The sequence below is a fragment of the Marmota flaviventris genome, chromosome 3 (assembly GCF_047511675.1).
Source record: "Marmota flaviventris isolate mMarFla1 chromosome 3, mMarFla1.hap1, whole genome shotgun sequence".
Taxonomy (NCBI): Eukaryota; Metazoa; Chordata; class Mammalia; order Rodentia; family Sciuridae; genus Marmota; species Marmota flaviventris.
In genome coordinates this window covers 89,343,974-89,357,538 of record NC_092500.1, presented here as the reverse complement: position 1 = coordinate 89,357,538, position 13,565 = coordinate 89,343,974, and the positions used below count along the sequence as shown (strand labels likewise).

The 13,565-nt window shown below is 33.7% G+C and overlaps 1 protein-coding gene across 1 annotated transcript in view; it reads left to right on the top strand.

Annotated features, from left to right (window-relative positions):
* The window catches only part of Slco1b3 (solute carrier organic anion transporter family member 1B3), a 72,945-nt gene extending 60,713 nt beyond the window's left edge, over nucleotides 1-12,232 (top strand). Inside the window, exons 12-14 of the mRNA XM_027934080.2 lie at nucleotides 4,569-4,633; nucleotides 5,499-5,616; nucleotides 11,941-12,232. Coding sequence (XP_027789881.2) covers nucleotides 4,569-4,633; nucleotides 5,499-5,616; nucleotides 11,941-12,151 — 394 coding nt within the window. The 3' untranslated portion in view covers nucleotides 12,152-12,232. The remainder of the gene's footprint in view (nucleotides 1-4,568; nucleotides 4,634-5,498; nucleotides 5,617-11,940) is intronic.
* Nucleotides 12,233-13,565: the final 1,333 nt, after the last annotated feature.

Here is a 13,565-nt window from a genome sequence, read left to right as displayed (position 1 = left end):
TTATTATTCCTTGAAAGTTTTCTCACCAGAGGAAATTCACTGTCTTGTACATTTCCACTGTCAGAACCCTTACAAGAGAGGAACAGGTTGGAGGAAGTGGAGAAGCAAGGACCTGTTCTATCTCTATAAATCTGAGAAACCTGTGAGATATCTAGAGATAGCATTGCATATATAATCTGACATAGAGAAAATAATAAAACACTGGAATCAGAGGCATATTTTTTGGAAGCAGGAACATACAGATGGTATTTAAAACTATGACAGTGCTGAGATCTTTCTATTTGAACTCAGAAAGAAAGAAGATCCTAACACCAAGACCCAGGCATTCTAACTTCAGAGATTAAGAACAGGAAGAGAAACCAGTGAAGGAAACTGAGAAAGAAGTTTTATGGGGCATTAGAAACACTAAGAGAGGGCCATGACCCAGAAGCCAGATGAAGAAAGTATTAAGAAGGAGTGTGTGAGCTACTGTGAAATCATAGAGTTAGGGACTAGGAAGTGACCCTTGTATTTCATGATGTGCTGGTAACTGTTAGCCTTAACAAAAATAGTTTATGAAAATAGGAGGGTTAAAGGCTGTTTTAAAAAGCATCAAGAGAAAATGCAAGAAAGGAAAATGTACTTAGCCAGTAGAGAAAACTCTTTTAAGAGCAGTGTTATTAAAAAAAAAAAAAAGCAGAAAAAAGATGTGGTAGACAGCAAGGCTGTGACACCAAGAGTTCTGTTTATGTTTAAAGCTAGATATAATAACATGATTGCATGCTGATGACATTTACCATATAGAGGAGAAGGAAGCTGATAACACAGGAAAGAGAACTTTTACAGAAGAAAGAAGAAGGAAATATGAACAAGAACACCATTTTACTCTGTAATAGAAGGGAAGATAGTCCATGTTGGTAAAGGCAAGTAAATATGTAGTCTTAGTTATGTAAAAATACTAGAATCTTTTTCTAGAATCCTTTTTCTGAAATACTAGAATCCTTTTTCTGAAATAAAAATCAAGGTAATCAGCTGAGCATGAAGAAGAAAAAGTTTGAGATGAGATCAGGAAATGTGAGTGAATAGTCTTGAAGACTGGGAGAAAAAAACAATACATCTGAGAAAATAAACACGTAAAATATAATAGGATTGTATGGGGACACCACCAGGGATTTGTACTTATGAATTTAAAATTAGCCAAGCCAGTATTTTTTGAATGATTTCCTCCAAACAGCACAATAGGAAAGGCAGAGGGTAAATGAAAATAGTTTTGATTATACAACAAAGAATGAGAGGAACAAAAATGCCCAGCGTGTATGCAAAGGAAACATCATGGTGAGGAAGGAAGTGAAGAGGTGAAAATGGAGACTGTCCATGAAACCATTGGGGGAGTCAAGATTCTGAAGAGTCCAGTGGGGTTCAGGCTGTTTGGGGATAGTATATTACATGGAGTGAATTTAAAATATGGGGGTAGTTATGAGGAGAGGGATGCTCAGAATGGGGAATTACAAAAGTGTGTACTGATTGGTCTGACTCTAGGGTGGAGGAGACAGGTAAGATCTGGAAGAGAAGAGGTCAAGAAAGTGGAAGATTATTGGGAAGACTGTGTGTGGATATGAAAATAACTAGTAAAGTGGCAGAGAGTTTTAGAAAAAATGAAAGAGAACCTAAAACTAAAATTGTCAAGGAATGATGGGAGTGGTGGTGTGCAAGTCAATTGATACCTTCAACAAGGAGGTTTGGGAATCCGATGTTAGGATATCACAGCTTTTTAGGAGAGCTAGATGGCTTTCAGAGGAGATAGTTGGATCTGAAAGGGGTAAAAAGCACGAGAAGGACACATACATTTCAAGCCCAGCCATACACAAGGTGTGGGAGAAAAACAACCACCTCTTGGAAAGAGAGTCACAGGGAGACAGCAGGCTTTCTTTAGAACAAGAAAGTGGAAGGACTGTGAAGAACGTTAGATCTAACCATTTTGCTAGTGATAGACTACAAATTCCAGTGGGCAAAATGGAAAGACTTAAGTGGTGAAAAAGAAGTAGGATAATGGATGGGATTACAGGCGAAAAGGTGAGAGTCATGATACCTAAAGAAGATCCAAATTTTGGGGATTCTACTGGTAACCCAGGGATGTGAGGCATCATGTAATCTTATGACTAACGAAATATTAACTCTAAATGGCCCAAAAGAGGGCAGTGGGTTTTTTTTAATTTTTTTTTTTTTAGTTGTTGATGGACCTTTATTTTATTCATTATTTATATGCAGTGCTGAGACTCAAACCCAGTGCCTCACACATGTGAGGTAAGCACGCTACCACTGAGCCACCACCCCAGCCTGAGGGTAGAGTTTTTTTTTTAACATATATATAAGTGATTTGGATTTGTTTAGGAATAAGCAGAGCTTTGCTTCAATCTTTTGCATACAGGGAGACAAGCATTCCTTATGCTATCTATTGATAGAGTTTTTAGGTCTTACTGATAATCATCTCCAAAAACAATAAATCCTGATGACTGACTGTTAGTAGAACAATGGAGGATCAATTCAAATTGTATTTATTGTATGTAGAAGACATTCTTCAATCTTTAAATCAAAATAACATATTTAGCTTCTTGGGGTGTTTTCTTGAGAATTCATCCTAAGAGAGGCCCATCAAAATACTGAGATGTTCAACATCAGATATGAGGTCACACTGCAGTGACAAATGCTTTACATGATAATGATGTGAGCATGTGAATATGAGCTTGGGGACAGGGAACATCACTATGTGGCTAGGTGTCAGTGTACATGCCTGTGAATGTAGGACTGTGTGATTGATTGTTATATGCATGTCAATATATCACAGACATTTATCATTTTCACTGAATTGTTGGAGCTTTCAAGCCCTTTTTTAGGAAAATATTATCCCTATGTGTAAGTCATCCCAATTCTGCATGCTCATTCTCTACCTGGGTGAAATTCTAAGTTGATAAAACTTATCATTTTGCCTCTTGTGTTTCTATGTGTGATCCAAGTACACCCTTTGAAAATCAACTATAGTGGGAAAAGGCAGTTCAGGCACTTATCAGACACCTAAGGCAGGAATAAACTGCAATTTCTCCCTTGAGAAATCTTATATTCGAGAGAGATATTTCAATGGACAAGTTAACTTCCCCTTCCTGGGGACTTTTTCTTCTCCCTTATGCATGAAAACACCTCCTTGAATAATAGGCATAGCTTCCATACCCACAGGAGAACTAGCAAAGCATCGCTGCTCTTTTTATCATAGCCAAAGTAATTAAAAGTTATTTTTCCTAGTATATATGTTTGATATGTATTTTGTGTTATGCTATATTTAATTTAATTTTTGCCCTGTTTAACTTTATAAGTTCTTGCAAATACTTTTTTTTTCTTTAATATGAGGTTTTACTATATTGCCCAGGCTGGTCTTCATCTCCTGGGCTCAAGCAATGCTCCTGCCCCAACCTCCTGAGCAGATACGACTATAGGTGTATGCCACTACACCTAGTTTTCTCTAATACTTTGAGAAGCTCAACAAATAGTAGCTCTCTCGTATGGATTAAGAGGACAGTATATGTGAAAAAAATTGAGGTTCAAAGGGCTAGTTCATTGTATTACAAGATTCTCACAGCACATAAGCACTATTATCCAAAAGAAAGGTTAAATGATTTCTCCAGGTTACTTAGTTGACATGAAATATCATTTATCTCTCTATTCTCCTGAACAAGTACTACTAACGTGACATCCCTGGGAGGTGCTTAATGTTTGTTAAATGATCATGTCTACTTAGCTCTTGGAACAAATAACTCAAGGCAAAGAATTCAATTTTTTATTATTCAATTCAATATTTCAGTTTAAAGTGGGATTTTTGAAATATCCTCACTTCTCCCAACTCAGCCCACCACTTAGTGCTGTCTTATTTAATGTATATTATGTTATCATGGATGATGGTATCAACAGTTCACTGAACACAGATCAATGGAATTGTGGAAATAACTTTCTAAATGCAAGAGCAAGTGAAATTCTAACCTAGGATACAAATGTTCCCTCTGCTTTTAAGATGATAGTTAAATACACTAGACACTGGAATACAGATAATTTTTTTTACTCTTCTGGCTGCATACATAATTTGTGAAATATATTAGTAAAATTTTCTGTTAATATTAATGACATAAATAAGAGGCAAAAGAGGTCTCCTACTTGTACCCAGGTAACCTAGATAAAAGGATCTGCTCTTTTCCTCTGGGCTGTGTTGACTGAATAGACCCTGTTAAAGATCGTCTTCGTGGGCATCCTAATGTTACTTTTACTACCACTTTCTCACAGGAATTTCATAAGGATTGAATGTAAAACTGTTTGACAAACTGTCTTCAAGTCATAAAATATTAAATAATTAGGGAATAACAATTATTATCACCTAGGAGTTTGCCTTAAAAGATTGAAAATATAATAGTACATGATATAAATAGGGCCATTCACTTGAGGGTTTTCATTTAACTGTGAAGAAAACTGCACTGAGAAACATTTATACTGAACTCAATTTGGTATTTTAAAGATTTTAATGTTTCTTTGTCTTTATCTTATTTCAGAAATGTTCCACCTGAATTGAAATCACTTGCAATGGGTTGCCATTCACTGATTATACGAACACTAGGTATGAGAAATATATTAAATTCAGAATTTGTGTAAAAATTCAAAAACTGAAAGTAATTAATTTGCAATTATAAGAAAGTAGGACTCATTTCTATTTTTGTGGTAAATTAAAAGACTAAGAGATAGAGGAAAGCCAAATGATCTAAATGATAAATTGATTACTGATTCTAGTTAAAGTTAATCTGTTAAGAACAAGGAGTTACATTTGTTTCGCACAGTATGAAACAAAGGTAAGCAGTTCCCAAAGCTTTGCTGCCTAGAAATATTTCTTCCAGGTAGGCAGAGTGGAGGATCTTTCTTCTAAATATGATATAGGTAATGCCTAAAGCAGCTTAAGAGTTCTGGGAATTTGGCTAAGCTGAATTTGTGTGAAACAACAGAAATTCACATTAATTGTATAGGTCTGTAAGGCTGGGCAGCCAACTTTGACCAGATGTTAAAAATCCAAAAGGGAATGAACTCAGACTCTAAAATTGGAAAATCAATTCTGTTTCCACTGTTTCAGCAGTTTTTGCCTAAGAAAAATTACATATGAACCAACATTACTAACAACCTCTCTCCTTTATCAGATATCAGTTGATTGATATTATAAGAACAGTTTGCAGATGGATAATGTTCCTTCTTTTTTATTGTATGTTGGGAGGGTGAGGGCAGATAAAAGATGTCTACTATGTTACTTTATAGTGTGACTCTTTGAGATTCCTAATAAAAACTTGATTCTTGCATATATTTAGACCAAATTGATGGAAGAGTCCTACAATTTTTTTTTAACCTTTACTTAGTCCAAAATGAATCAATGTAGAGTACCATATAGCTACATTTGAAATGTATTCCTTGAATTGATAGCTTCTCATATGATGTTGCAGGAGGAATGTTAGCTCCAGTATATTTTGGGGCCCTGATTGATAAAACATGTTTGAAGTGGTCCATCAACAGCTGTGGAGCACAAGGGAGCTGTAGGGTATATAATTCTGTATTATTTGGGTAAGTTGTCATATATATATATTTCATGACTTTTCCTTTGACTATATTAGTATGTAATTTTCAGTATATTAATAAATTAATAATTAAATGAACCATAATTTAATGAACACTTACATTGTCTTCTATATTGTATCAGCCAACCTAGTTTGTCTTTTTAATGTTCATAAGAACTGTAGGAAATTGACGTTTTATATTTTTACCCTTAAATATGAAGAATTTAAGATTCGAGAGTAAAAAGTAACATGTCCAAAAGCTAAGATTTTTGCATATGTTTTGTTATTTAAAAATCTTTTTTTGGGGAAAATATGTATTTCATTGTATTTGGATTCTGTAGGAAGACATATAATGGAGAACTGGGGTTCTGTTCATGCCTAGGGGGAAAAAAGAGGAAAAATGTCTCTATAGTCTTCTATACATTGGGAGAGAAATTTTGTAAGTGCTATAAGAAAAAAACTGAAATGATAATGTGGGAAAAAAACCTTGCAATTATATCTTTATGTTTTTCATATTTTTAGTTGTACATGGACACCATAACTTTATTTTATTTATTTTTATTTTTATTTTTTTGTGGTGATGAGGATCGAACCCAGTGCTGCATGTGTGCTAGGCAAGCACTCTACCACTGAACCACAAACCCAGTCCCTTGCAATGATATCTTAAGCCTTAAATAAAATTAGTTGCAAATTTACATATTTTCTAATTAAAAACTACAAGTATTAGAAGAACTCATTGTAATTTACGTTAAAATTATATGTGAAGCTGGAGTATGTCCTAAGTGTGACCCAAACTTCAAAAACCATAAGAGAAAAAAAGATGAAATATTTTTAAAACTCTGCATAAGAAAACTTATTTTAGCAAAGTTCAAAGAAAAAAAGATTAATTTTTAAAAAATTGCAACTTGTAACAAAGACACAAGAAAATGACCTAAATATATAAAGAGTTCTTAAAACCATTATTTGTGCCTACATTTATTATTTCTCTTTTGGATGTTCAGTTGGTCCAGTACTATTTGTTGAAAAGACTGTCTTCATTCTATTATAATGCCTTTGCTCCTTTGTTAAAGATCAGTTGTCCTTTTCTGAGCTCTCTATTCCTTTGATTTATCTATTCTTTCACCAGTACCACACTGTCTTGATTCCTGTAGCTTTATGGTAAGTCTTGAAGTCAGGTATTGTCAGCCCTACAACTTTGTTCTTCAGTATTGTTTTGGCTATTCTGGGTTTTTGCCCCTCTACAAATTTAGAAATTAATTTGTTGACATCCACAAAGTAGTTCACTGGGAATTTGATGGGTTTGTCTTGAGTCTATGGAACAAATCGGGAGAATTAGGCATCTTGACAATATTGAGCGTTCTTGTACAAGAACATAGGATATCTCCCCATTTATTTAGTTCATCTATTTCCTTCATTAGGGTTTTATAGTTTTCTTCATACAGATTTTTTATACACTTCATTAGGTTTGCACTAGTGTTTCATTTTGGAACTGCTCATATAAGTGGTAACATGTTTTAAATTTCTAACATGGTATGTAGAAAAATATTGGCATATTAATGATGTATCCTATAACCTTACTATAATCATTTATTACTTCAGGAGAGTTTATATCTATTCTTTAAGACTTTCTACATAAATAACCATGTCATCTCAAATATTTTTTTTCTTTCTTCTCAATCTGTATACACTTTATTTGCTGCTTTTGTTTTGTTTGGTTTGTTTACATTAACTAGACCTTCCAATATAAGATTGAAAAGCAGTGGAGAGGGAACTCACTTTCCTTATTCCTGACTCAGTGGAAAGCTTTCATTCATTTTGCTTACATATAAGCATGCATGAGCATATGTATGCATGTATATATTCCATATAAAATCAAATACATTGTTTCTACTATTTTGAATAAGCTGTTATCTGTTAGATCAATTAAGAATAAGAAAAAGAAAAAAGTTTTTCTTTTACTTTCATTTTTTTTCTGATGCTCTTTCTTTATATCTACCCAAGTTTCTGATCTTTAATGCCTTGACTTACAATGGAGTTCATTGTAAATTGAAAATATTGTAAGTTGCAAATGCATTTAATACATCTTATCCAATATCCAAGACATCATAGCTTAGCCCAGCTTACCTTAAAGGTTCTGAGAACACTTACATTAGCCTACAGATGAGCAGAATTATTTATTACTGAACCCATTTTATATAAAATATTGAATATCTCATGTATGTACACAGATGGTCTTTTTGTAGCCATGAGGGGATGTTAAAACACAAAATGGAATAACCAAAGAATACTAGCAACATAGTACACTGTCTAGTTTTGGTTGTCTACTCTGATAATTGTGGGCTGACCAGAAGCAACAGCTTACTGCTGCTGTTCAGCATCATAAGATAGTATCATACCACATATCACTGGCTCAAGAGGAGATAAAACTTCAAAATGTGATTTCTACTGAATACATATTGCTCTAACATTATTGAAAAGTTGAAAAATAGTAAGCCAAACCATCATAGTAAAGAACTACCTTATATAATTTTCCTTCTCAAAGAAGAACTTATTTAATTGTGGAACCAACCTAGATGCCTTCCAATAGATGAATGGATAAAAAAACTGTGGTATATATACACAATGGAATGTTACTCAGCATTAAAAGAGAATAAAATCATGGCATTTGCTGGTAAATAGATGGAGTTGGAGAGTATTATGCTAAGTGAATTAAGCCAATTCCAAAAAAACAAATGCTGAATGTTTTCTCTGATAAGTAGTTGCTGACCCATAATAGGTGACGGGGAGAGCTTGGGAGGAATTTTGGATGAGACAAAGGAGAGAGAAGGGAAGGGAGGATGCATGGGGATAGGAAAGAGGGTGGGATGAGATGGACATCATTACCCTAGGTGCATGTATGAAGTCACAAATGGTGTTACTCTACTTTGTGTACAACCAGAGAAATGAAAAATTGTTCTCTTTGTGTGTACTATGAATTAAAATGCTTTCTGCTGTTATGTATAACAAAATAGAATAAATAGCTATTTCTTTTTTAAAAAAGAACTTATTTAATATTTTTGCAAGGCAGGTCTATTAGCAGCACATTCTATAAACTTTTTTCTGGAATGTCTTTATTTCTATGTATTTTTTTGAGATAGGGATATCTAAAATTTTATTTTGATGAATTTTAAATGGATGAATTTTTTTTCTGCCCAATACTTTGAATATTTCACTTCATTTCTCCTTTCTCACATGGTTTCTGAATAAAAGTCAAAAGTAATCTTTACTCCTCTATAGGTAAGTGGTTTTCCCCCTGTTTTCTTTCAGGATATTTTATTTGACTTTCTGTAATTCAAAAATGTTATAATTAGCTATAGTTTATTTAAATTTTTGGTGTTCTCTGAGCTTAGTTGATCTGTAGTTTAGTGTCTGACAATAATTTAGGAAAATCATAAGTCATTATGGTTTCAAACTATTTTTTCTTTCTCTTCTCCATCTAGTATTCCCATTATATATATATTTAGATAGTTGTTCCAAGGTTCTTTTTAAAAAAATTTTATTTGTTATTTTTAGTTATACATGACAGTAGAATGTATTTTGATATATTGTATATATGTGGAGTATAACTTCCCATTCTTGGGGTTGTTCATGATGTGGAGTTACACTGGTCATGTATTCATATGTGAACATAGGATGTTATGTCCAATTCATTCTACTGTCTTTCCCACTGCCATCCCACCTCCGTTTCTCCAATTCCTCATGTCCAATCCAGTAAATGTCCTCCCCTCCCTGTATCCCACCTATTATGAGTCAGCATCTGCGTATCAGAGAGAGCATTTGGCCTTAGGTTTTTTGAGATTGGCTTATTTCACTTACCATGATAATCTCCAGTTCCATCCATTTACTGGCAAATGCCATAAGATCATTATTTATTATAGCTCAGTAATATTCCATGTGTATATACACCATAGTTTCTTTATCTATTTATCTATTGAGGGGCATCTAAGTTGGTTCAATAGCTTAGCTACTGTGAGTTGAGCTGCTATAAAATTGATGTGGCTGTGTCACTAGAGGATGCTAATTTTAAGTCCTTTGGGTACATGCCAAGGAGTGGTTAAATGATGATTACATTCCAAGTTTAATGAGGAATCTCCATACTACTTTCCACAGTGGTTGCACCAATTTGCATTCCCAATAGCAATATATCAGTGAACCTTGTTTCCCACATTTTCCTTGCCAATATTTATTATTACTTGTATTCTTGATAACTGCCATTTGACTGGAGTGAGATGAAATCTCAAGTGTAGTTTGAATTTGCATTTCTCTAGATTGCTAGATATGTTGAACATTTTTTTCATATGTTTGTTGGCTGATTGTATTTCTTACTTGAAGTGTCTGTTCAGTTCCTTAACCCATTAAATGATTAGGTTATTTGTGGGTTTTTTTTTTTTTGGGGGGGGGGTATTAAGTTTTTTGATTTCTTGATATATCCTAGAGATTAATGCTCTATCTGAGGTGAAGGTGACAAAGATTTTCTCACATTCTATAGGCTCTCTCTTCTCATTTTTTATTGTATCCTTTATTGTGAAGAAGCTTTTTGGTTGATACCATCTGGTTTATTGATTCTTGACTTTACTTCTTGTGTTTTAGGACTCTTGTTGAAAAGTCAGTTCCTAAGCCTACATGGTGGAGAGTTGGGCCTACTTTTCCTTCTAGTAGCACAGGGACTCTGGTCTAAAGCCTAGGGGTTTAATTTCATATTGCTACATATGGATTTCCATTTTTCCAAGCACTGTTTATTGAAGAGGCTATCTTTTCTCCATTATATGTTTGTGATGCATTTGTCTAGTATGAGATAACTGTAGTTATGTGGGTCTGTCTCTGTGTCTCTGTCTATTCTGTACCATTGGTCTATAAGTCTATTTTGCTGCCAATACCATGCTGTTTTTGTTACTACTGCTCTGTAGTATAGTTTAAGTTCAGGTATAGTGATGCCAACTGCTTCACTCTCCTTACTAAGGATTCCTTTAGCTATTCTGGGTCTCCTATTTTTCCAGAAGAATTTCATGACTGCTTTTTCTATTTTTATTAAGAACATCATCATAGCCTTAATAAGAATTGCATTAAATCTGTATAGTACTTTTGGTAGTATGGCCATTTTGACAATATTAATTGTGCCTATCTAAGGTCTTCTTCAATTTCTTTAATTAGTGATCTGTAGTTTTCTTTGTAGAGGTCTTTCATCCTCTGTTAAATTGATTCCCAATTATTTTATTTTCTTTGAGGCTATAGTGAATGGGATAGTTTTCCTAATTTCTCTTTTATTTGATTCACCACTGATGTATAGGAACACAATTGATTAATGGGTGTTAATTTTATATCCCGTTACTTTACTGAATTCACTTATGAGTTCTAGAAGTTTTCTGGTGGAATTTTTTGGGTCTTCTAAATATAGAATCATGTAACTGGCAAATAGGGATAGTTTGAGTTCTTCTTTTTCTAGTATTTTCCCTTTAATTTATTTCTTCTAATTGCTATGGCTAATTTCAAGGACTATGTTGAATAGAAGTGGTGAAAGTTCTTGGATATTCTAGGACTTTTTTTTTGGTCTTTTTTCTCTTTCCTTTTTCAGTTTCTTTTGAAGTACCTTCAAACTCAGAATTTCTTGTCTCAGCTGTTTCATCAAAGATATTTTTCATTTCTGTTTCAGAATTTTTGACCTCTAGCATTTTTCCCCTTTGGTTCTTAGGAGAATTTCCATCACTCTGCATGAATCACCCATCTATTTCTGCATTCTGCTACTTTATCTATTAGACTCCATAGCAAGTTAATCATAGTTATCTCAAATTCCCATTCTGACAATTCCAACATCCCTGACAATCTATGGCTAGTTTTTAGTCTTTCTCATGTTCTTCAAATTGTTTTTGCCTTTAGTATAGACTTCTGATTTTTTTTCTTGACAGCTAAACATAACTCATTAGGTAAAAGAGACTATGTAAATAATTCTTTGGAATATGGTATAAGGTACAGGAGAAGGGGTGCATTTCACAGTGCTATGAAGAAGTTCCAGTTTTTTAGTGGGTCTGGATCTTTGAATTGTGAACTTCGAGCATATTTGTTAGTACCTCCCCCATCTCTTAGGTGGGGCAGAATGGTTTTAGGGGATATAGATTTGGATGTTTTTCTTCCTTCCAAAATACCCCAATGAAAGGGTCACTACAATTCTTACCTTTGTAATTTTATACATAATTTCAAAGAAATTTTTTTTCCAGTAAAGCCTGCATTCTAGAGAGAAATATGTTATTTTGTAAATGTAAAATGATAATCGAATCTTTTCTATCTCTTTTCATAGATACGTCTACATGGGCTTGATACTACTGTTAAAAGTTCTAGCACTTATTTTATATATTGTATTAATTTATGCCATGAAGAAAAAATATGAAGGAAAAGATACCAAGGCATCAGAAAACAGAGAAAAAATCACTGAAGAACCAAATTTAGAACCTTTAAATAACAATGGATGTGTTGCACCTTCTGGAGTAGTCAAGGAAACACACAATTAAGGGAAGAAAAAGATACTTCTGCTGATTTTCCAAAATACTTTATTGATGCAGTAAGATGCTATTTTTGAGTTTCTGGTTCTTTCACTGAGAATTCCTGCACTCTACCTATAATGTAAAATTGAATAAGTATATGAATTTGAAACAAACTGTAAATAAAAAGGAATGTAAGGACTCACAATTAGGATATAGGTATGCATTCGTAGTTAAGATTAGAATATATGATCCATATAGATTTAAAGTAAAAGGTTCAGTTAGTATACAATAGAACAAAATGTATTCACTCAGTTAATTGTAACTCTCAATAAATCAAGTGGCTAGAAAATGTGTAGAGGTGAAAAAAGAGGAAAGAAATTAGTAGCCTCAATAAGGAGAAAAACCTGGTATTTTAAAAAAAATAACAACAGTTTGGATGATGTCACCCAAGGCTAAAGTCTAGCCTGATGAAGGATTTATGCAATCATGACAATTGCTATTCATGTTAAGTCATATATTTCACAGACTTCATTAATTAAAATTTTGAAATTGTGTTTGATGAACAATCCTGATGCATCTTCTTCCTATTCCCCAATAAAATACTGCTGAAAATAGAGATATTAAAAATTTGCAAGCTCTAATTGTCAGAAAACATATGACAGAATGGAAGTTGCTACTGAGTCCATAGAAATTGAGTAAGAAAAACTGACTTGAGAAAGTAAAGACTGTTTAACAGGTATGTCTTCATTCACCTATCTTTATTTTCTGGCAGAAGTGAAGTCTTCCAGATAACATATAAGCTATCACCATTTTTACATGGATTTTTGTTTGTTCTTTTAGTTGTTTCTGATGCACAAAAAATTATCTTTCACTTTTCTACAAGCAAACCAAGAAGTAAAATGAATGAGAACAAATCCTTGAATATTGTGTGTTCTGGTGACATTGGCTGTAGTAGATTGAATGCTAGAGACAGATTGTAGTTTTTAAAAATTGTCATTGGTTAAAAGTTTTTTGTTTGCCTTAAAAACACCTGTGAATTAAAAAAACATATATAGTCATACACTTGCTCCAAAGATTCTTATTCATAACATCTGATGCAGTCTGGACGTTCCCTTTTAATCTTTTAACTTCAATTTGTAATAAGAGCAGCTCCTGATAAACAGAAGACAAAGCACATGGAAGGAGAAGATGTATCATACAACACAAATATTGTTGTGGAGTAACCAGCACCCCACCAGGGCAGTTTCTTGCTCAAGAGGGGATAAGCGACCTGAGAAAAATAAGAATCTGAAATAGTGAAGATAAAGAGTCAGAGCCAGGAAACAGTTTTAAAGGGGAAGTGGAGAGTCTGATAGTTTCTTCCAGTCCACATAGGAGCTGGAACAGAATGAACTAGGAAATGGCTCAGGTCCTTTATTTAAGGGAGTACATCAAAGGCAGG